The sequence below is a fragment of the Globicephala melas genome, chromosome 3, assembly GCF_963455315.2.
Source record: "Globicephala melas chromosome 3, mGloMel1.2, whole genome shotgun sequence".
Lineage (NCBI taxonomy): Eukaryota > Metazoa > Chordata > Mammalia > Artiodactyla > Delphinidae > Globicephala > Globicephala melas.
This window is the reverse complement of record NC_083316.1, coordinates 94,567,109-94,591,848: the sequence shown is the minus strand read 5'-3', so window position 1 is coordinate 94,591,848 and position 24,740 is coordinate 94,567,109. Positions and strand designations below refer to the sequence as shown.

The 24,740-nt window shown below is 42.3% G+C and overlaps 1 protein-coding gene across 2 annotated transcripts; it reads left to right on the top strand.

Annotated features, from left to right (window-relative positions):
* The first annotated feature begins 244 nt into the window (after nt 1-244).
* On the top strand, nt 245-12,680 carry CDO1 (cysteine dioxygenase type 1). Of its 2 annotated transcripts, XM_060296132.2 has the most exons (6): nt 245-472; nt 610-815; nt 4,095-4,172; nt 5,778-5,932; nt 10,910-11,079; nt 11,947-12,680. In XM_060296132.2, the coding sequence occupies exons 2-6, from the start codon at nt 646-648 to the stop codon at nt 11,974-11,976; spliced, it is 603 nt and encodes a 200-aa protein (XP_060152115.1). In that variant the 5' UTR covers nt 245-472; nt 610-645; the 3' UTR covers nt 11,977-12,680. The 2 variants fall into 2 exon arrangements, with proteins under 2 accessions (XP_060152115.1, XP_030725705.1); XM_030869845.3 differs by having other exon boundaries at nt 246-815.
* The last annotated feature ends 12,060 nt before the right edge of the window (nt 12,681-24,740 follow it).

Below are 24,740 nucleotides of genomic sequence, written 5' to 3'. Positions count from 1 at the left end.
AAATCAATCCCTCGGCTCCATTTGGAAGGAAGCGTCCGTGTCCTTCCTCAGCGTACTGCGCCCCTTCTCCAGACCCCTTCTGTCGACGTCCTAGCGTCGCAAACTAAGGCAGCACAGAGGAGCCTCAGGGAGCGGGGGAGGGGGGAAGAGGGGTTGGGATGGGCGGCCGAAAGACGGTATGTTACGGTGGGGGAGAGATTGCGCGCAGCCCACCGCGAGCACCGGGACCCGGGAGAGAAGGGTTCCGCTAGGGCCGAGGTGCCGAAGGAGCCGGGGCCGTGTGCGTGGGCCTTTCCCGCACGCTCTCGCCGCCTCCGCCACCCTTCTCAGGTCGCTCCCCGCTTCTCCCCACCCTCCGAGGGACGTTGGTACATTCCCGGTGACTCCGAGAGCTTAAAAAGGGCCCGGGGAGGCTGAACCTAGCAGGTTTGGTCCAGATTTGTGTGCGCGGCCCGTACTCTGATCCGCCACGGTGGGTATCTTGGCGGGGGTTTCTTTACGCTGTGGCACTCGTGCATTTGGGGGCTTCGTGGCTGTGTGTAACTGTCTGGCTAGCAGCTAGGAACTCTCACCCCCGGCTCCTCGGCTCACTCAGCTCCTCCGTCGCAGCCCAGCAGCGAGACGCGCGCCGCCAGTCCGCAAGGGATGGAGCGGACCGAGGTGCTAAAGCCACGCACCCTGGCCGATCTGATCCGCATCCTGCACCAGCTCTTCGCCGGCGAGGAGGTCAATGTGGAGGAGGTGCAGGCCGTCTTGGAAGCCTACGAGAGCAGCCCCGCCGAGTGGGCAGTGTACGCCAAGTTCGACCAGTACAGGTGAGCGTGCTTTCGCCCTGATCGCCGAGACTCTCCGGCGCCGACCCTTGAGTCCGAGCGGGCGCCGGCGCGGGCTTGTGGGGAGCGGGTCTTGACTCCCGGAGAGCGCGGGCCGCCCGGCGCCCGCAGCGCCTACTCTCCCAGTGCTCCCGGCCGTCTCCCGCACCCCAGCGCCGCGCCTCCTTGCCCGCGAACACCGGGGCGGGCGTTCGGTGCTTTGGGCCGAAGGCGTGTCCCACTGGCAGGAGACTGCGTCAGGCTCCCAGAGGGGAGGCCACCGAGCGGTGCAAGTTTTCTGTTCCTTTTCTTGTTGATCAATCCCTCGGCTTCCGAACGGCCACTCCTTCTGCCACCCGCACCCCCCCGCCCCGCAAGCGGAGCCGTCGCTAGCCTAGAACACGGAGGAGATGCGGGGAGACCCCGGTGGCTGGATACCCTCAGACTCTGGCTGTCTGGACTAACCGGGGTGTTCTCAGGAGAGCACTCCAACAGCGGTCCGGAGAAAAGGGTGACGGTGGAGGACGCAGTTAAACGACACCAATTCTCCATCACTTCTCCCTCGGTCGCTTGCAAGCAGGCGTCTGCCAGCAAGCATTTTTGTTAATACAAAATAACGACTTGGGGTTGTCAGCTGCTGTTTTTCAGTTTATGACGCCCCCTCTCCCAAACCAGTTGGACTCCCCGGGCTGGGGGTTTATTTAAACCCACTGTCAGGTTCTCGAAATAAACGAGTGCTTTTCTTTCAGCCCCCAAGCAATATGCTTTTCCTTATCCTTAGATCTGAGGGTCTGGAATGTAAATTGGAGACCCCTGCTCCTCAGAGGTGCTTGAGTGAGATGCCTTGGCTTGGAGATTAAATAAAAAATGAAACAGCCTACCAATCCTCTGGAGAGAGAAGTAAAATTTAATCACCCTGAAGAATGAGGGTTTCTTTTCCGAAGGGTAACCAGCGCTTCAGTCTTAATGGTTGGTTGTGATGAGGTCAGGGAAAGGAGCATAGTTGAAAGAGAAGAATAAGAAAAGATGAAGCTTTCCTTTGAAGCCTGAAGCCGTTTCAGTTAGTCACTTTACGTCAGCATATACAGTGTGTTTGGTAAAGTTTTGTCGCCAAGGGCTGTTTCAGTTGTACTTTAGGAACTGAAATAGAAAAGTGAATACTTAGGATCCTATTTTCCACTTGCAAGTGGTTCTAGGAAATTCCTTTGGTTCCTATCCTTCTGTGGCTGCCCATAAAGCTACCAGAGTAATTTTGCCATTAGCTCCAAGTAATTGAGGGCTTGTTATGGGCTCTAGTACCCTTACAATCACTTGACACATGTATTAACTGCTAACCTCACAACAGCTCTGAGATAGGTACCATTCTTATCCCTGTTTTACAGGTGAGAAATAGTAGGCAATGAAAAGGTTGGATTACCTGCACAAGGTCATACTAATGTTCCTTAGCGGCTCCAGGATTCAAATTAGCATTATTCTAGAGCCCACACTCTAAACCACTGCTAAACCCCCTGTAGACACAAGGTGGCCATAATAGTTTTCTCCTGCCTAGATTTATTACTGACCAAGTGAAATTAATTAAGCAGGGTATGCTGTATGGACTTTTAATCTATAGAACAAGGGCATTTCCAGGGGCCTTGAATTTATCTTGATTGACAAGCTCTAAACCACTTGAAACCTTGGGATTGACCTGTTCCACGGGTTTCTGAAGCACAGCTCAGTAAAATAATGGGTGCATTCCTAGGCGGGCAGTTGGAGTAGGGAGGGAGGGAGATGGGAGAGCAGAAATCAATGTGGTAGTATTTTGCGCATGTAATAAGTGTCCTAGTACTGTGAAGGAATCTGATCTCTGACCTTGGGAAGGCCAGTGCAGAAGAATCAAGACAAAATATGTTCCACTGGGGGCCAAGCAGTAAATTGTCTGGAAGAAGCCCCAGAGAAGCAAGACCCTAGGGCTGGAGGAGGGAAAAGTAGGATCCCTGGTACAGGAACCATTTACTGTGAATTAAAGGCTGTGTGCACAGCTGCCTGCTAGGTCCTTGAAAGGGCTCCAAAGTAAGGATAACTGATATCTAAAAAGCACTTACTAATCAACTCTCTCAGTGACCCTACTCTGCCAGCACCTGGCCTCCAGCATAGGGGAGCAAGGGGCATGTGGGACATAAGTGAACAGATGACCATGTGAGCAAACAAAAGGGATAAAGATTCCTTTCCTTAAAAATTAGTCTATCGTAGAGATCAAACGTCTGGATACCAAGGGGGAAAGGGCCGGGAGGCAGGGGGGATGAACTGGGAGATTGGGATTGACATATATACACTACCATGTATAAAATAGATAACTAATGAGAACCTACTGTATAACACAGGGAACTCTACTCAATGCTCTGTGGTGACCTAAATGGGAAGGAAATCCAAAAAGAGGGGATATATGTATACGTATAGCTGATCCACTTTGCTGTACAGTAGAAACTAACACAGCATTGTAAAGCAACTATGCTCCAATAAAAAGTTTAAAAAAAATTAGTCTAAATGTATAATTATCGAACTTTGTTAATTAGATGTCAAGAGTACCTGTGGGACCAATAGAAACTTTAAAGTTGATTTTTTGGAGGGGGTGGGGGATGGTGTGGATGTGGTTGTTTTGGTTTGGGATTTCTGGGGGCTAATTACTAATTTCTCCTCATTGTAAAAGGTTTAGAGTGTTATTTTACTTCCCAAGTGTAGTCGCTTTTGTTCTGGTACTTAGGTCAACGCCCGCTCTATCTGTGGAGGACGTTTCATCATGATGCTTTTGAACGTGGATGTCGCTTGTGTCTGGACTCTAGTAAAACTAAGGAGAATTCTAGAACAGCTATTTAATGGAACCTTGTTTCTCAAATTCTGGTTTAGCTACAGGGAGGGGGAAAAAAGACAATAGCCAACATTCTTGCCTAGAGCAGTAGTGCCCTTTGAAAATGCTTTCTGTGAGAAATTTTTATTCTTTTTATCAGTTTGAGGCTGTCACATGGAGACTCAAGGAATTTAATTTTTTTCTCTTACCTTTTTCGTGCCATTAATTAGAACTGAGCAGCTATAAACACAGTGATTCAAAATACAAAAATGTCTAAATGAACTGTGAAAAAATACTTGCTTTCATTTGTGCTCGATTTCTAATTAGACAACCACATTTAAAGTTGCTTCTAGGTAAAAATATTAGCATTTGTAAATGAATGATACTATATGACACACTTATTTTTCCATTTGTCTCATCGACCAAATTCAAACTTCTGAAAACATTCTTTTCAGATATACCCGAAATCTTGTGGATCAAGGAAATGGAAAATTTAATCTCATGATTCTATGTTGGGGCGAAGGACATGGCAGGTAATACAACTATTCATTCAGATATTTATTCAGTGTTTATTCCAGCATGTGAAAAGTACAGTGCCAGGCTGGCCACGTGCCTTGTGAGCACTAACAAATCGCATGTTGTAATTATTTGTTCACAATGTCCCCTAATCCCAGCAAAAATTCTCATGGGAATTAGCGTGAGGGGTTTAGCATATACCATGTATTATGACAGACCTTCCCCCAAAATGAGTAGTAAATCAAAGGAGGTGGAGGTAAGTAACCAGCTTAATTATTCTCTCTGTGTTCTGTGGAGTTAAACTTTCTATGAAGTTGTGCTAAAACTTGACCTTTGTGGTGCTTTGAAGTGTGTAAACAATTGTCGGACCAAAGACCAAAGCATCCAGATTTGGAGCTAGAAAAGCAAATCACAAATTCAGAAAATTTCTTTCTACTTCAAGCTAATTGTTTATTTTCTGTATACAGAAGATAAGACAACTTAGACTAATACCAATTCTTGAAACTTGGTCCCTTAATTTTTCCTTAGTTTATACATTTGCAAGTCTTACTACCAGTCAAGTATTGTTACCTCTTTAAGCAGATCCTTCTCAGTCTCTTGAGAATGGTAAAAAAAAAAAAAAAAAAAAAAAAAGCCAATAATCCAGACCCATTTTTGGTGGGAAAAAGTAAACATGAATTTACAAGATTTTGGAAAGTTAGGTCTATAGAGTGCATTTACTTACTCATATAGAATGAGGTTGTTTTCATTCTCTCAATATTTCTTGAAAGCAGATTATATGTCAGGAGTAGAACAAGGCTCTGTGAATTAGAAAACAAGTTCTCATGATACATATACGGGGTAACAGAATTCAACATATGAAATACATGCTATAGCATATAGCATGTTGTAATTGCAGGTTCATATTTTTTAATCAACCCTATAGCTAGTACTACGTAATAAACTTAAATACTATTTAAGATTATAGGAATAAATTCTTTCCTCAGATCCAATTTGCTTTTTTTCTCCCATCAATATTGGGAGGTAATCACAGATAGGATACTCTAAATGTATAAAATATTAACATTTCATATGCTTTATAGTATAATTTTCGGCTGCTAACACACATGTGCATACCTTTTGTCCCCCAGAGGAAGGAGAAAAAAGAAAAAGCCTGGGGAAAAAACACTGTTATGTGATCTTCTCAATGTGATGCAGTTACAGATAAAGGATTTTTATCCACTCTAAAATTTCTGTAATGTAGTTTTTAAGTCAAGTTCTAGCCCAGCTTAATTGAGTTATTAAAAGCTATATTTTGGAGAAGATAAATGATTACTGGTTTTGTGTTTCTGTTATCAAAGGAGTATTACAACAAGGTTTAAAAAGATGAATTGTTCTTCTGTAAGGGTATGGGTCAAAACTGTACCCCTTATATGCATTGATATGGAAGACATAGTATTTTATTACTTTGCCCTGAACAATGTTGAATTATAAATTGACGACATTTAAAACTCCAGCTGAAATGGATATTGGCCTGGGAGACGTCCTATTGACAGTTGGCAGCTGTAAGCTCTGGACAGATTGTTACAAGTGTGGGTTCTGGACCATCTACTGAGTTTAGTTGTCATTTTGTGTATATATAGCAGTATCCACGATCACACTGACTCCCACTGCTTTCTGAAGATGCTGCAGGGAAATCTAAAGGAGACATTATTTGCCTGGCCTGACAAAAAATCCAATGAGATGATCAAGAAGTCTGAAAGAATCTTGAGGGAAAACCAGTGTGCCTACATCAACGGTAACATCCAATTTTTCTAACAACAAGTGGGAAAAACCTTGAACTCCCACTTGAAATATTGCTTGCTTATATGTGTGCAATAGAACCTGGATCGTGGAGTCATGATTTCATCTGCTTAGGAAGTGATCTAAAAGCAGTGGGTTTTGTCTTTTTAAAGCTTTGCGTGTGGATTGGAATCACTTATTAAAAACATATGCATGCAGGTTAGTGTCCACCGAAGAGTCATTTACCTACCAAGTCTTAGGACAGTTAGAATCGAACATGAATTTACATAAGTAGAGTCTTTTAATAAAGGCGTGAGGCCAAGTTGGAAGTGTTAGTCTTTCATTAGAAAATGTAAAGAAATGTTCCGGAACTGATTAAGAATGCTAGCTAGTCCCTGTTTTACTAAAGTGCATACAGCTTACTTTAAAAAGAGTATTCTCAAGAGAAACTTTTTGAAGCACATTATTTAGCAATGATTGCTAGATCTCTTACAAAGAATTCATTCTTTCTTCTAAATGTGGTGTGGGAGAGCCAAATGCTCTTCAGTAGAGGCAGTGATTAACATCTGTGTTCCTAAAGGACTTAGTAACTTTCCAAAAAGCTCCTTAAAGCTTCCATGAGATAACTTTTTTTATAATTAATTAATTTATTTTTGGCTGCGTTGGGTCTTCGTTGCTATGTGCGAGCTTTCTCTAGTTGCGGCGAGTGGGCTTCTCATTGTGGTGGCTTCTCTTGTTGTGGAGCACGGGCTCTAGGCACATGGGCTCAGTAGTTGGTGGTGCACGGGCTTAGTTGCTCTGAGGCACGTGGGATCTTCCCCTACCAGGGATCAAATCCGTGTCCCCTGCATTGGTAGGCGGATTCTTAACCACTGTACCACCAGGAAAGTCCTGAGATAACTTTTTATATTATTCCCATTTACAGATGAAATTGCCAACACATAGGAAGATTAAATAACCTGTCCAAGGTCACTCAGGATTTGAACCCAAAGAATTTGATGCCAAAGCCCACAGTCTTAGTTGGGATGCTATCCCACTTATATAAAATAAAATATTACAGAGGTTTTTCTGGCAAAGCAGGTTCTTTCTTCTCAGATCTTAACGTTCAGTATTGGCCTTGATACTTGGCCTAAATTTGTTCAGTTAGTTTAAGAATGCAAGTCAGTTACAGAAGTCAGATTGTATAGGAAGTTTTTCCCCCATTCACATAACAAAGGAGTTAGTTTCTCAGATGGTAGGAGACTCTTATTTGAGGGTTGCTGTATATAGCAGGCACACCAGATTTCTAAGAACAAGATTGCTGGTACTGCTCACAAGCCAAAAGCCTTTCAGAGTAATAACTTTCAGCTAGAGTCATAGAGTCATTATAAAGCTACATTAGATCTTGGAGAACACCTAAGATTTTTTTTTTAAGGGTCTTCAATGTAAAAGTCTATAGGAGCCAAGCAGGTAAAGTGAGTGAGTGATGCAGGCCAGAACTGGGCTGTGGGAACTGGTGTGCAAATGCCCTGTCTAAAGGGACAACGTGGTCACCCAGCTCCAGTGAGATCGTCCTGACTTCTTTTTCCATAGAGGTGGGAAATTCTGATTGTTACGGGAAATTTTGCCAATCAGTAAAATACTCGATAGGACAGGCGAAATATTTCTGTAGATGCATTACTCAAAAGCCACCAACTTGTAACCTTTGATGTTTTACAGATGCAGGAGGAGGGCTAGATGTGGTTAGTGATTAGGGGGGAAAGGTGTTTCAAGTACAAGAGAGAACATGGGTGAAGGCACAACCCATGTTCAAAGAACGTTGTTCATTCAAACGTTGCAAAGAATGAAGACTATGCAAGAACGGTCTAGCCAGAGGGGAAGATGAATGGGCTTGGATAGGAGTAGTAGGAGAGTAAAGTAAGATCAGGGCCTTAGCCTCCAAGACTAGCTTAAAGTAAAAACTTTCTTTGGCCAGCAGAATTTTGTTCGGGAATATCTTGATTAATCCAGTAGCAATATGCGTCATAGGGTGGAAGAAAGGGAGAGTGGGGCAAGGAGATCAAATTACTTATTGTAATAGGCAGAAGGTGAACATTGCCTCAACCAAGCTGGCATCCCTAAGTATCACCAAGAAAAGTCCGATATTACTGTGACAGAGAGTAGTACATCATTGGCATAAAGGAAAAGGAGGCAAAGACATAATAATAATGCTGGGATTACTAACATTTAGGGATCAGACGTGAGCTTTGGGGACTTCTAAAGGATGGGTGACTTGTTTTTGTGGAATCTTTGCTTGCATTGGGTGGTCTATTGGAGGTGCAATTGGAGGAAAAAAAATTATTTGTATAAAGGGCAGTCAGTTCTTCAGAATGTTTAGCTTTTGTTCAAAAGCAAGCCAGTGTATTATAAAAGCAGTAGGCTATAGAATCAAAGAGTTTGCAGATCTGAGCATTAGGCCCCATTTTTTGTTTTTGTTTTTGTTTTTTTTGCGGTACACGGGCCTCTCACTGTTGTGGCCTCTCCCGTTGCGGAGCACAGGCTCCGGACGCGCAGGCTCATCAGCCATGGCTCACGGGCCCAGCCGCTCCGCAGCATGTGGGATCTTCCCAGACCGGGGCACGAACCCGTGTCCCCTGCATCGGCAGGCGGACTCTCAACCACTGCGCCACCAGGGAAGCCCAGGCCCCATTTTTTTAAATGACGAAGACAGAAGATCCAAGAAGTTCTGAGTTGTTCAATGGTAGTCAGTCTAGCTGGGAATAGAACCAAAGTCGTCTGCTTCTGGGCTTTGCTCTTCTTTGTCGTGCAAGCTCATGGAGCTAGATCGTAAAGCATAAGGCCAAATTAGGTGCCTATACTAACTACACTAATACACTGAATTCCTTCCTTGATTAATCTTCCAACTCTCTCCTTACTATATAAATTTCTTATCAACATAGTTATAAAAATCAAGTATTTTGTTTATTTTGATCTTCTTGAAGGCGTCTCCCCCAGGCCTTTTGACTTCCTTCAGTGTGGATTGGTTGGCTAGGGCTCATCCTGTGGTCCCCTCACATCATCCAGGCTTTCCCTTTATTCTCTCCTGGTGCTTATTCCCTTGTTTCCTGGTCTCGTCTGCTTTGTCTTAGGTTCGTGGCCTTGTTTTGGTGGAACATATCCTCCAACGGCCCTATGAGAAAGGGTTCATGGAAAGTAAATTTCTGAGACCTCTGATATCTAAAAATCTCTATATACAAACCTTGCAACTTGATAGATAATTTAGCTGGATATGAAATCATGACGTGGCAGTCATTTTCTCTCAGAACTATGAAGGTAATCTTTTGTCTTTCAGTTTCCATTCTTCTTGTTCAAAGCCTGGTATCATTCTGATTTTTGAATCTTACTATGTATGAATCCTATTTTTTCTCTCTAGAAACTTTTGGGGACTTCTCTTTGGGTGTCTTTTCTCTGTCCCCAGTATCACAGTGATGCAGTTTGTTTCATGACACTCATTGTGGTGGAAGCTCAGTAGGTTCTTACAATCTAGAAATTCATGTCCTTCAATTCAAGAAACTATTCTCAAGTTGTTTCTTTGATTTTGTTGTTGTTGTTCTGTTTCTGAAACTACTGTTGATCAGATATTAAACCTCCTGAACTAGCCCTCTAGTTTTATGGGGTTTTGGGGTTTTTTTTTAATCTTTCCTATGTTCTATCTTTGGCCCTTTGTTCTTTGAGTCTTTGTCAGCTTTTTCTTCCAACCCCTCTATTCAGATTTTTATTTCTGCTATCATCTTTATATTTCTAAAACCTCTTTTTATTCTCTAGTCCTTTTTATATAGTATTTTCCTCATCTCTTTTTTTTTTTTTTTCTTTTTTTTTGGCCATGCTGTGTGGCTTGCAGGGATCTTAGTTCCCTGACCAGGGATTGAACCCATGCCATAGCAGTAAAAGCTCCAAATCCTAACCACTGGCCTGCTAGGGAATTCCCTTCCTCTTAGCTCTGTGAAGATATTAATGATAAGTTTTTGGTTTTGTTTTTTTAAGGCTTCTCTTGAGTAGTGTCTATTTCATGTTGCCTTTTTTTCAGGTTGCTCTGGCCTCTTTTATACTAGAGGCTCTGCTCACATGTGTGATGGCCTTGACTATGTGCTAATATTTAAAAACCAGAGACAAAAAAGTTAATTGGTAGCTTTCAAACATGGATGGTGTTTGTTAACTGGACTTCGCTCTAGGATCGTCTGGTAAATCTTTTCCTTGAGGAACAATCAGTGGTGATATCCTCAGGACTTTTTTCTTGAGCTGATCAGATTCTCAGAGAAGCTGCTTCCCATCTCCTGCCTGGAGAAGAAATTCCTGTCTGGCAGCATTCTGGCAGCCATGTGATGAAGAAAGTGGAGATCTTACCACTCAGTGTGTAAATTTTCACTTAAGTCACCTGTTTTTCACCAGGTATCCACCAGTCCTGAGTTTATCTGTTGTACTCTTTCTAGAGAATAGATCTCTGATTTCTACCAGGGATGGAGGGAAGGTGAGGTGGTGAAAAAGCTTTGTGACGAAACTTAAATAGGCTTCAACCAGTTCTTGTATTTATAGCCCATGTTCACCTTCATTTCAGAAAGTACATGTGCTGCCAGTTCCTGAGCTGTTTGTTAGTTTCAGGATATAAATCAGGTTATTTCTTGGCCATCTCCAAGGGTGGCTGAGGATTTAGCTTTCTCTCCTCTGCAAAGCCATCCGTCTACTTCTAAGCTTTCAAATTTTTAAAGATTTTTTTTTTAACTTTAATAAAAAAATTTTTTCTTTTACCTTTGTATGTTGATGTCTTTTTTATTCTTTTACTGCAGTTGTAGGTAAGTTTTTAGGAGAAAGCAGAATGCGTGTCATTTACTATTTTTAACTGGAAGTTCAATTCTAACTAACTTTTAATAATTCATATGTATCAGTTGATTTAGGATCTTGGGCAATTGACCAGATTTTTACCTACAGCTAGCATCTAAGCTCCTTCATCTACCCATCCCTCTTCAATATTGTTTAGATTCCATTGGCTTACATCGAGTAGAGAATATTAGCCATACAGAACCTGCCGTGAGCCTTCACTTGTACAGTCCGCCTTTTGATACGTGCCATGCCTTTGATCAAAGAACAGGACATAAAAACAAAGTCACCATGACATTCCATAGCAAATTTGGAATCAGGACTCCATTTGTAAGTATAATTTCTCTCTCCTGTGTTTAAATGCTTTGTGGGTTGGCAGCATTACACTGATGCGTTGCTTTTTTGTTCTAGGTATTATTTAAATATCTTAAGTTTTAAGTATTTTTAAGTATTCTTGAGATAAGTCTTAACTTGGAGAAAAGGCCCATTATATTCTATTATTTTCTTTAACTTTGGAGACTGTATTTTCAATTTATAAAATAATACTTAAATTAGATGCAAAGAATTGCTTATTCAAAATTTCAAACTGTATGCTTATTCCTAAAGAAAATATTTTCTCTTCATTTATTAGGGAAATAGAGTGAGAACTATATTGATAAAACTGCTACTACTATGACTTAATGTTCATAGTTCCAGTTTGCTGAGATAACACAAATAACTTACATAGTTAACCTTTGCAAAGTTGAGACCCTATTCTGATAATAATAAATAAAGAAACTTGCCTGTTTTGATTGCCAAGTTGCTTTGTCTTTGAGTAGTGATGGCAACCAACAATAATATGGTGTGGCGATCTTCTATCACTGAAATAAATTGGCCATTTGGGGGAATGGTCTTTAGTTAGTCATGGGAATGCCCAGAAATACACAATGCATGAAAACAAAGACTGAACATCCTTATCAGTCTTATGAAAGTACAGCCTTTGAAAGAAGCTAGGGCAGAATTTTCTCAAGTGATTGCTCTGCTTATTTCCTGCATTACGAGCCCCAAGAGATACTCTTATCGCAGGAAGGAAACAACAGGGCTCCATTGCCGTGCAGTGGATTTTCCTATACTGCCAGAAAAGCAGGACTACTTAGAACAAGCAGAAATGCCTCATGTAAAGATTCTTACACAGCTTTCTTTTTTTCTTTCTTACAGACAACTTCAGGATCACTGGAGAACAACTAAGGAGCCCCAGACCCTCTGAGGTTTTACTTTAAGGTCCGGTGAAAGTTTTGCCTTGGACAGGAAGCCCTCCTTCCATTTGCTGTCCAGTAATATACTTTACAAGGCCAATACTTAGATCTACTATAAGGCAGATGCTAATTATAAGGCATTAAGTAAGCAAATAGTGCCCTGAGCTACTGTAGAAGAAAAAAATCCCACTAAAGATAAAAAGGCTTGTGATTTTAAAGGCCAAATCAAGTGCTCCACTCATTTTACCCTCTAAACCCATTGGAACTATACTGGGAATGTGGATGAAGGTTTTTATAGTTTTTGGAAACACTGGTCTCTGAACTATAATTAGCAATAAATAAAAACGACATGAAACCACTCACCTTGTTACTTGGAGGACTAAATGTAGATGTCTTCATTATACTTTGTATGTTCTTAATATTTGAAGAGAAGTTTTTGAATCTGTGCATTTTATTTTTTCAATCTTATTTTACAAATTCCTGTTCTATAAATAATAGGGTATTGTAGATAGAGAAACTTAAGGCACTTTGCCATTTGGTAATGAAATGAAGGGCAGAAGATTTAGAAAAATACAGGTACCCAAACCCACAACAAACCAAAATTCTAAACTCATGTCTAATGTGTCCAGTGGTCAAAGACTTTGTACTGCTGCCAGAATTGCCAAATAATTTTAATAAAAGTGGATTTGAACATAATTTGAAGTTGTCTTTCTCTTTCACATGAGAATTTCATATAATTCACGGCTTCTTAGGTTCATGCAGACTACCAAAAGCACTGCAAAAGATGCTTTTATGATGTAAGAATATAAGAAGGCCAAAAACTGCATTCAAAAGGAGCTTACTGGGCTTCCCTGGTGGTGCAGTGGTTGAGAGTCCGCCTGCCAATGCAGGGGACACGGGTTCGTGCCCCAGTCCGGGAAGATCCCACATGCCGCAGAGCAGCTGGGCCTGTGAGCCATGGCTGCTGAGCCTGCACTTCCAGAGCCTGTGCTCTGCAACGGGAGAGGCCACAACAGTGAGAGGCCCGCGTACCGCAAAAAAAAAAAAAAAAGGAGCTTACCTTTTGGGGCTTTTATATGTGTTCACTAACTGGCCAGAGATACCAACCCGAGGGTCTCTGGCCCTAGGGCAGCTCATAGACAATCAATTTAGCCTGAAAATCGTGTGTGAGGTCTGTATGTGTTTAAATATGAATTGGATTCCAACAGTTAAAAACCAGAGATTTCACAGAAGAAGGAATGGACTTTGAAGTATCTGGCAAGACTGAACCTGCATTGCGTTTTCACTGCTATCACTTAATGGGGCTGGGATCTGCCCCTTGGACGGGGCCACCTCCCTGATCTGCTGCAATCCCCAGCTTGCCTGTTTCCCTTATTCATGTTACCTACAAAGCCCACATGTGCATTTGAGTTTGCTGCCCCCACTTTAGGCAATTTTCTTAGGAATATCTGTCGTAATCTTGGAATTTATTATCTCTGGGAACTTAATTAGAAAGTAAAGTCCTTTGAAGATGGTTCTGGTTAGGCCATTGATTGTGGTGTTTATACCATGTCATAGAATTATTTACATCATTATACCTGTGCTTCCTCTCACCTTTGAGAAGGATGTGAACATTTACTGAGTGCTTACAATATACTAGGCATTGTTACAAGTTGCTTAGATGTACTAACAAACTGAATTCCAGAAAACTTCCTTGTGAATTAGGTACTGTACTGGTTTTCTACGGCTGCTGTAACACTACCACAAACTTATTTTCCTACAGCTCTATTGGTCAGAAGTCAGAAGCTTCATGGTGCCATGTGCAAGGCTCATGTCAGAGGCTTATCTTTTGGTGTGGATTCATTAACCATATACTTGGACAAACTGGTTGATGAATGAAGGCCTGTTACCTGTGTTTCATGGGAAGGGACAGCATTACATTTAGTAATGTGCTTAGTCTTTTTTTTTTTTCCCTGACTGCAACCACTTAGAAATCTCAAATGCTAAAGAACTCTCCAGAAAGGCCCACACACAACAAATTTGCATACAATTTCAGAAAAGATTCCTGGACCCCGTGAAGGCCTTTAGGCCCCAATTAAAGAGCTCTGCCATGTGTGAGGCTTTCCCAAGGCTCGTGGCAAATGGTGGCTATTTCACTTCATTTTCTGAGCAAGGAAGGTGTTAGCAAGCTGGGCTACTAGCTAACCTTTTAAAAGTTACAGTGAGGTTTCTAGGAATCAGCAGACGCTGGTGCAACCTCGTCTGAGACATATCTACACATTTCACAAGGTCAGTTCTCTCTAAAGACATTGCAGACTTTCACAACTTTACCTAGTTGATAGATGTTTTCTTGAAAAGTGTATGTGGGATACTGAAATAAGCCAGACACGGAAGGACAAATAATATATGATTCCACTTATACAAGATATGCAGAAAAGGCCAATTCGTAGAGAAAAAAAGGCAGCCTAGAGGTTACTAGATGCTAAGGGGTAGGGGGAAATGGGAGTTACGGTTTAACAGATCCAGAGTTTCTGTTGGGGTTGAAGAAAATGATTTGGGTATAGATAGTGATGGTGGGTACACAGCATCGTGAATGTGTCTGATATGACTGAATTGGGCATTTATGAATAATTAAAATAGTAAACATGTATTTTCCCACAATAAGTTATTTCTTTAAAGAAAGTGTATGTGCGAGAAAAGTGTGTGTGTGTGTGTGTGTGTGTGTGTGCTGGAATAGATAAGACTTCCTATCATAGAGAATACAAACGATATGAAAGGCATTGTGGTGAAAAGTATCTTTTTCATCCAATCCCCAGGCTCTCAGTTTTCCTCTCTCCATGTAACCTAACCTATATTACCACTCTCTTGTGTTTCCTCATTTACTTTTCCTCATTGTTTACACAGGGTAGCATTCTAAAGTCCATATGGTGCACTTATAAGATCTTTCCATATCCGAATACAGTTAACTCATTCTTTTGTACTGACGGCTGGCTGCGTGGTATTACACTGTATGAATGTATCATAGTTTAGTCCACCAGTCCTCTATTGATGGACTTTGACGTGATTTCCAACCTTCAACAGTTACAAACAATTCTGCAATGAATAACCATGTATGTGATGTCATTTCACAAATATCAGTTGACATGTCTTTATTACAAAACGACCAAGATAACTCAGCCCCCAAAAATGAGGTAATAGTGGAAGGTCATGGCAAGCTGCCCTGGCTGGAGAGGACCACTTGAGTGCAGAAGCTGTCACCTGATGTCATCACTTCAATTCAGCCACTTCCACCTATTCATTGGTCAAATGTGTTCTCCTGAAGCCTCCAACTGTCAGAAGCTTGACACTCACAGAGATTACTTATCACAAATAGGAAAGCCCTGTGTTCGTGAGACAACCAATGATCAATTTAGGATTCTGCCCATGCTCCATACGAAAGCTGATGCGTTTCTGACATTTGGTTTTTGTTTGCTTTTGTCACTGACCTTTTTGAATGATTGAGGATGTGATGGCTTTATGTGCTATTTGAAAACATGCCTCAGGTTGCTTAATGAGGGGCATTTTGTTTATTTCTTAAGTAATTCACAAAGAGATGTAAAGAATCTCAGAGACTGAGATCTGCTGAATGTGATTTTGAGCACTGACTTAAGCCTAAGGCAGTAGTCTGAGGGATATACTTATACAAGGAGACGGTCATCTGCTTGACATATTTAAATCTGTATATCATATGATGCAGTGGCATGTATATTTACCTAAAAGTGCAACCAGAAAAATTCCTTGCACATGAAGGGGAGAAATATAGAGCTAGAAAGTAATCTAATGCAATTGAACATTGATTAGCCTTCCATGCCAAGAGCCCTCCTGGACATGTCATAAGAAAAAAAGTGTCGTTACAGCAATAGATCACTATGACGCACCTTTCAGTGAATGAAAGTATGATTATAATGAGTCTATGCAGGATTCATCTAACTGATAAATATAATGCTAGCATGGAATCACGAAGATGAAACATACTTGAGTGAGCATATTGTCAAACAAATCTTTTGATACGTGAGGAAAATGAGGCAGGTGAGGTTAGGGTTAACCGCTGTCCCAGAGCAGCATCGTGCCGGGCCGGGTTCACACAGCCCCGTGGGAGCTGATATTGAGGAATCTCACAAGCTGATTGGTAGATTAAAATTGGCCATAATGGGAATAGTTACATTGTGGCAATCTGTCAATACTACAAATCAAAGTATGTAATTCTCTACCTCAAGAGAGTCTGCTAAATATTTGACGGCATATACCACTATATCTAAGGCTATTCAGCCAATTCAAAATAAAGACAAGGTTTGCCTGGACTGTTAAAATATCCTTTCACTGTTATTGGATTTTTGCATATATAGAAAAATGTTATTGTCACTTCAGAGAAATCCTTTAAAGTGAGACAGGGATATTATTTCTCCCCTCCCCATTTCAGAGATGGGGACATGTAGGCAGATGTAGATAAAATAGTTTACCCAAGGACACACTGCTAGGCAACGGGAAAACCAAAATAGATGTTGGTTCTGCCCGGGACACGTTGGACCTTTGGCAGAAGAGAAAAACAACTAAGCAGGGACAGAAAGTTAACAACGCAATGGTGATTCTGTGGCTTTCCTGTCTGAAATCTGTCAACTGGTTCCTGACTTCATAGTTAAAAAATAAATACTCAGGAGGTACTCAGGCTGAACGGGACAGTAAAGAGTTGTATTTTCCCCAGGTGGATCCAGTTAATTATTCTGTCAGCAAAGGTTGGGAGCGAGCTGTGCTTTATTCCTACTTATTTGAAAGAGCACAGGTTATAATCTTTGGGACTATGTTCATAGTTATACCCCATGGCACCAGACCAGTATTCGAGGTTGTTTTGACTAGGACTCACTCAATTGCAAGTGACAACATGTGACCCAACTGACTTGAACAAAATGAGCTCATGTAACTGTCAAGTCCAGGGAGTCCTCAGGCAAGGGAGTCAAAAGCTTCAAACAGCTTTTCAGGACTCTTACCTTGCTCTCCGCACTCCTGACTCTGAAGTCTACCCTTGTGGTGTAAGGTGATTCCCAGTATCTCCAGGCTTACAATGTCCATTTCAATTTTGGCAGAATAAGGGTACAATCTTTCCATAGACGTTTATGGATTTAGCTATGTGGGCTCTGATTTGCCTCATATTCCCATCCCTGACCAAGTCGCTATGGACAGCAGGATATGAGCTCAGCCCTGGCCTGAGTCATCTGTTTGTCTCTGGAGTCAGGGATGGAACCGGTTCCACCAAATGAAATGGATTAGTGTGGGGGGCAAGGTCACCAAGGGAAATCAGAATTCTGTTATGAGAAGAAAGGGGAAAGGGGAGACTAGAGGCTAGGCAGATAAAATCAACAGGTGTTTACTACTTGGGAGGTCAACAGATAGTTGTAGAGTTAATGAATGAAGGAATGAATGAAAGATCATAGCAACCATCACATTTTCACCCATGATAACACTAATTTAAACGATTCAACTCTAGCTGTTTTTCTTTCACTTACTAATGAAACTTGTATCATACCCCATCACTCCAAAGACAGGAATTTACAGATAGATTTATGAGTGAAACCATAAGGAACCAAGGAAACCTCCAATAAGGAAATATCCTTCATCAGTTCTGACCCATGAATAACATTTTTCCACCAGAAGTACAGCTTTATGTTATAGGAGGCAAGTGGGTGTTTTTCATTGTCCCAGAATATAGCTAAATCCTAAAGTTAAAAACAAAAGGTGTCAAAACTGTCATATTCTAAAGTGACCAGAAAGTCACTAAGAGGTAGGATCAGGCATTTCTCTTCAGGGCTTATTAGGAGTTGGTAGACCATGCTCTCCCAGCAGCAACACTACCCCATCACTCCTACCCGGCCTGTATAAAATCAGACTGAGGAGTTGGGGTCTGGGCATTGCTGTTGTGAGTTACTCAAATCCTTCTCTTTTTTTTTTTTGGTGGTACGTGGGCCTCTCACTGTTGTGGCCTCTCCTGTTGAGGAGCACAGGCTCCAGACGCTCAGGCTCAGCGGCCATGGCTCACGGGCCCAGCCGCTCTGCGGCATGTGGGATCTTCCCGGACCGGGGCACGAACCCGCGTCCCGTTCATTGGCAGGCGGACTCCCAACCACTGCGCCACCAGGGAAGCCCTCAAATCCTTCTCTTAATGTTCATTCCTAAATCTATATGACTGCATAAGTCTGTTAGAACTGCATTCCAGCTCCTGCTGAGACCATACCTCATATATCTCCTGCCCGTCTCCTGCTCTAACTGCCCCCTTCCCCTCCCAAGCTGAGCCAGATTTTCCATTCAGATCTTAGGCTTCCCTGCGCTCTGGCCAAATAACACTTTCCTACCTCACTGACTTTGTTTTCCTGTCTCCTGCCTAAAATGAGGTCTGTCCCAGTACCCTCCCTTCTGAGGGTAACAGCAACTCTTCCTTCTCTCAGGCCCAGCTCAAATACCAATTCTTTCAGAAGTACCCCAGTGAGAGGGAATCTCTCCATCTTTGGGCTTCCATAGAATTTCATTTTCACTTTCTTGTAGCTGTGAAATCAAGTTCACATTTTATGGCAAGTCAAGAAAAATTTTAACAGAAAGAATTTTCTCTGCCCTTTGGCCTCCTCTTTCCCCGCTACTGTGCATTGTGTATCTGCATTATGTATCAGCCAAACCTCCCCCGTCGGCAGAAATGCCTGCTCAACTATAAAGAGCAACATTCTCCTAACATCAACAAGACAACTGAAAAGATAACATTTCTTCTTGATCTTATAAGAGGCCACGATGAGGCTTAGATCTGGATTGTGTAAACTCGATAATACAACATTTAAAGTACAGCCCTCTGTCTCAAAAAACTTATCTAACTGTGCCTTCACTTTTCTTTTTTAATAAATTTATTTATTTTATTTACTTACTTTTGGCTGTGTTGGGTCTTCATTGCTGCATGTGGGCTTTCTCTAGTGGTGAGCGGGGGCTACTCCTCCTTGAGGTGCGCGTGCTTCTCATTGCTGTGGCTTCTTTTGTTGCGAAGCACAGGCCCTGGAGTGCATGGGCTTCAGTAGGTGTGGCACGCGGGCTCAGTAGTTGTGGCTCACGGCCTCTGGAAAGCAGGCTCAGTAGTTGTGACTCACGGGCTTAGTTGCTCCGCGGCATGTGGGATCTTCCCGGACCAGGGCTCAAACCCGTGTCCCCTGCATTGGCAGGCGGATTCTTAACCACTGTGCCACCAGGGAAGTCCCTATGCCTTCACTTCTAAAGGGTGGAACAGTTCTCTGAGCTTTCTGAGATGCTGTTTCCAGGTTATAATCCTCATATTTGGCTCAAATAAAATTTTTCATTTCTTCCTTAGATCAACTGATTAGTTTTTCTTCAGCATAGCATTTACCACATTCTGCTCTAGGTTATAGGAATTTGTTTGTGTTTGTTCTACTACCAGATAACAGACTCTTGAGGCATTGGACAGCCCCTAAGACAGAGTCCTCTTCAATGGGCCCAGCTAATTCGTATTGTATCGAGTTGTAGGAAGACAATTTTTTTTTTTCAGAATATAATTTGTGTCTTATTTTTGCTACTTTACAGAAATCGGAAAGAATATGGGCCATTGAGTTTGGTTTTTTTTTTTCTGACTGTGTCTGCCTTTGAGTTCTCTTGCCTCAGGGGATAAAGAAGTGACTTCAGAACAACCTGTCCTGGGCTTTTTTATTTTATTTTTTCCCCAACAGCCTAAAGTCTAAGCTGATTGAAGAGACTATGGAGAATGTTCAGGAGTTGGGTATGGTGGGGACTGTGGATGGTAGCTGAATGGAAAAGGACATGGTTCCTTTTTGAAGGGCTTGTGCCCCATTCCCTGGGAGTATTTTGAAAAGAGTGGATCTATGGTGCCCTTAGGAAGGCTAGACTCTGATCACTAGCACGGAGCAGGATCTTTCCAGGGACAATACAGCTTTAAGCAATAAGACTATCAGTGACTACAAGGATAAACTGAAGGCTAGAAGTATTTACTTTCTCAGTGGCACATAAGCTTCCTGAATTCTTGTGTAATCCTGAGTGGGGGAAGGAACTGCCTCCAATAAAAACCTAAAAGTGAGTTTCCCACCAGTACGGTAGAATATTGGCCAAGAGTTGGAATTAATTTGATTCACAGAAAAATAAAGTAATACAGCTTCTGGTGTTGGATAAGAGCCTGGCTGCTGTGACCTGAATGCTGAGTCAAAAGGATTTTCTTTCAAGCTAGGTTCAGATTCATAGACTTGTAGTCCAGGACCCTGGGGCAAGAAACTGCTATGAACGCCTAGGTTTCTAACTCAGAAAAGACCCAAATCATGAGCAAAAGAGCACAAATAGTGTAAGAAGTGGGCCATCTCAGAAGGCGAGAGACCCCGAAATATAGGGCGGTTAGTTTTCATGGGTTGGGTGATTTCATAGGAGGATTATTCCAACTATTTCAGGGAAGGGGCTGGGATTTCCAGCAATTAGGTCACCACCTACTTTTTGGCCTTTTATGGTCGGCCATGGAGCTGTCATGGCGCTGGTGGGCATGTCCTTTAACATATGCTAATGTATTACAGTGAGCGTATAATGAGGCTCAAGGTCTGCTGGGAGTTGAATCTTCCACCACCTTGGGTCTTGTAGGTTCTAACTAGTTTCCGTCATATCCACAACAGCTCTGTAATTCACAAAGGGTTGTGCCCTGCCCCCCTCCCTCCTGTTTCACAGGGATCAGGTGGGTGTCTGCCGACTATAGAGCTGAGAGATGCGCTTAGTTTCTCCTCCTTCTGAAAATATGCACCTCCTCATTATGGCATCTTATACAGTGGTCATTTTTTGTCCCTGGCAGACAACAGGCACTTATCAGAGATTCAAAATGCGCATCATCATCAACAAATACGGTAGTTAACTACCACCTGTAACGTGTGAATCATGGGAAGCCTTCAAATCTTTGTCAGGTAGAAGATAAATAAGTGTTATTGGATACCCTGGTATTTTTAGAAACTTTGAGGACAATAGAAATTTGGGAAAAAATATGATTGAAATATGGTTAGAACTTTCTAAATTTACGTTTGCGAAAGACTACCTTTTTGTTCTTGGAACCTGGATAAATACATAAATACAAGCAAGGAATCAAGGAGCCCCTACATCTTTGCTTTTGGAAAACTGTGGTGTTATCGTTTCTCTCTCTACAGGTGTTGACATAAATATGCTAAATGCTCTGGGTGTCATATAAATTTGGTTTCTGTCTTTGCAGACTTTGTTGTTACTTTGGAGCAAATGGATCTTTTGTCTGTATAGCGTGTGTGGTCAAGCTGGGGGCCGCAGGAGACTAGCTGCGGAGACCTATAGGAGGGACAGGACAGCCTCACAGTCACGGTCACCTCACTCCGCGGAAGATGGTGGAAAGGAACTGGACTGGTTGGAAGTCATTCTGCAGGCATTCCTCACCAGACAGAATACGCCAGACTTTGCCAAGGTATTTCTGTTGGACTGTTTTCTGTGTGGGTGTCCTGCTGGAGCCAGAGGGCCAGGTCACATCTGGGGACAGGAGTGGGGGACAGGGTAGGTCAGGCTTTTCCTGAAGGCAGTGTCTGTTTTCTCTCAGCCATTCTGGGATGAGGCAGATTCTGGTTGAGGGAAAGAGAAGGTGGGCCACGGACTAAAAAAGGGTGGAAAGTTCCTTCTTCTTCCCCAGCAGAAGAGTGTAAAATGTGACACAAGTCTGGGGACTTCTGTAGGGGGACAGGGCTGCTTTTTCCAGGTGGAGGCAGGAGACAGCCCTTTAAGGGACCTCAGAGCAGGTCTGAGCCTGAGGTCTCAGGAACCCATATCTAGCAGTACTATGAGGCTCTGTACTATACACAGTCCATTTCATTGTGCCCAACCCTTCAGTGATGTCTTGTTCACTTCAACTTAGTTTTTGTGGTGGCATGAGGATCAAAGGAAGATTTGGGTTGGATCTGCAAAGGGCCCGTGGTGTCCTCTCCTTGAGGCCAGAGCTGGGGATACAGTGATGGGCCCAAAGCCCAGTAATCTTCAATAATCATTGGCAGCATCAGTAGGTAAGGCAGCAAGGATGAACAAAGGGAATTTATTGCACACACACAAGGTATCATCCTGCATGTTCTCAAAAATACCTAGGCATCACTTTACAAGGACTAGGATCCAAAATAATGCTGGTGGGGTCTGGAAGCTTCATCACGAATATATATAATAGAATGTGGTGATCTAAGCTTAGAGTTGCAGGCTGGTGAGAGGTTGTTTTTTGGACCCAGTGCCTGGGCAGCATCCCAGGTGAGGCAGGCCACCAGGCCAAGCAGGTCTTATTCTGTGCCCTCAAGTTTTGCCTTTCCATGAGATGCTTCCACTCCAGTTCCTGTTGCCACCACCCAGCTCAGTCCCAGGGAATGATGCTCCCTCGTCAACACTTTGGCCTGAGCAAGGATAAAGCTCAAATCTCTCGAACATGGTGCTATCTCAATACTAAGAGAAGTTAACTCACACTAAAATAAATAAATTTAAATTTTTACCTCAAAAAAGATCTGTAAACAAATATTGAATTCTAATTAATTACAAATAGGCTAAATTGTTTTAGGCTATATGTTTGTAATTGTCATAATAAAATATTGGCAAAAAATACTTCATTAGAAAAAACATTGCACACAATACAAAGTTTATTAATATGAAGATCCAGACCCTACCGTAACGTCACTATCGTGCTAGGGCTATTTCACCAATACCTTCTCTGAATTCTTTTTTCCTACATTCCAGCCTGTCCCCACGGGCCAAGTACCACCATATTCTCTACCACAGGGCAGTGGTGTCCTGAAGGCTTTGTTCTCTTTCTCATCCTAGTCATCTCTCTCGGTGCCCACCCCAGCCCCTTCCTTACTTTCATGCTAAAGGACAGACCTTCTTCAGAGTTGATAAACAATCCAGAGGAATGGCTACATAGACTCACAATATCATAAGCTATGACCTAATTGTAGCATATTCTTACAACAGCAATTATACAAATTTAGTAAGAGGAAGACAATTTCTCTTATAACCTGCTACTCTGTGTGGCAGATTATATTTTCCCGAATGGCTCCAGCAGTACTTCCGGGCCCACAAGCTCTTCCAGAACCTATCCTATTTCCTCTCCTCAAACCTGGTTCAGTGAATAGAACGTGGCAGCAGTAATGCTGCATGGTTTCCAAGGCTAAGCTATCACTTTCTACCTGTTTTTTTTTTTTTTTTTTTTTCATTTTTTGGCTGCGCTAGGTCTTCGTTGCTGTGCACGGGCTTCGTTGCTGTGCACGGGCTTCGTTGCTGTGCATGGGCTTCGTTGCTGCACACGGGCTTTCTCCCCATTGCTGCCACAAATGGGGGCTACTCTTGGTTGTGGCGCCCTGGCTTCTCATTGCTGTGGCTTCTCTTGTTGAGAAGTCCCTTTCTACCTGTTCTTAATCTCTCTCTCTCAACTCTCTCTCTCTCTCAGCACGCTCACTCTTGGAACCCAGCCACCATGCTTCAAGGAAGCCCAAACCAGCTCATGCAGAAAGATCACATAGAGAGTCCCATGAGAACAAGGATTGAGGTCTTCAGCCAACAGCCAGCCTACACTGCCAGCCATGTGAGTAAATGAGCTTTCAAAGAATCCCAGATATCATAGAGCAAAGAAGAACCGTCCCCTGTGTGCCCTGTTTGAATTCATGACCTTCAAAATTATGAGCATAACAAATGGTTGCTTTACACCATTATATTTGGGGGTAATTTGTTACTCAGTCGTCATAACTGGGATGTGCTGGGAGATTCGAGATACAGATATCAACTAAATCCATGTTCACTGTCTTCATGGAATTTACACTCCCATATTTCTGAGAGTCCTTTGATAGCTGCACATACTGTGAGAGTTTCAGCAGGCCTGAGTTTGGAACAAGTTGAGAGACATTCTTAGGAGTCAGCCATACAGAGTTAAAAATATCAGCTTTGCTTCTGATCATGTTGGTTGGTGCATATGGCTTCAGGACATTAGCCAGGTGTGTTTGCTAATATCTCACTCATTGATTACACTTACTCACTCATCTAGGCGCTGGTCCAGTTGGAAAACTTCAGGCCTCCTCCCTAACCACTTTCCCTTCACACACCTTTCCCCAGGAGAAGTTAGTGCTGCTGAGCAACTTCCACTGGGAAAAAGGAATGTCATACCTCCCACCATATTAATATTAAGGGTTTATTATGTCTCTTAAACTTCTTTCCACTTTAACCTTGTCCTAAGCAAAAATTCCAATGAAATTGGGGATTTGATTTGCTAATTATACATTTTTCTGATATACATTAAAAATAAGTACTCTTTTAATCAACTATTAAAAATGGTTTGTCCATATACCATTTAAAATAATTTCACATATATCCGTGGCTGTATATTACACTTGGGGAAATCATGCTGTGAGATATTGATGTGATGTCATCCCACGAAAGGAGTAAAGTCCAACTCAGGCAGATATACAGTTCAATGTTTGGTCAAAGGCACATATAAGACATGAAAATTGATATTAAATTTTAAAAAAAGTTATAGATTACATTTTACTATTTTTTTCAACAGTATAATCCTTAGGTAGAAAGGTACAAGATTCAGGAAGCAGGAACTAGAAATCATATGACATTATAATGGAGTCTCCTGATTCTTCCAATAATTCCAGCATTGTGGGCATGATTCAGAATGATTCTATATTGTTCTGGATTCCAAATCTTTGTGCATTTCCCAACTTCCATTCT

What these genes read in the sequence shown, in the direction of transcription:
- CDO1 (XM_060296132.2), top strand. Translation starts at nt 646, where the DNA reads ATGGAGCGGACCGAGGTGCTAAAGCCACGCACCCTGGCCGATCTGATC. An exon ending in GCCAAGTTCGACCAGTACAG is followed by an intron (nt 816 to 4,094) that starts GTGAGCGTGCTT and finishes CATTCTTTTCAG; the next exon opens with ATATACCCGAAATCTTGTGG. An exon ending in TGGGGCGAAGGACATGGCAG is followed by an intron (nt 4,173 to 5,777) that starts GTAATACAACTA and finishes GTGTATATATAG; the next exon opens with CAGTATCCACGATCACACTG.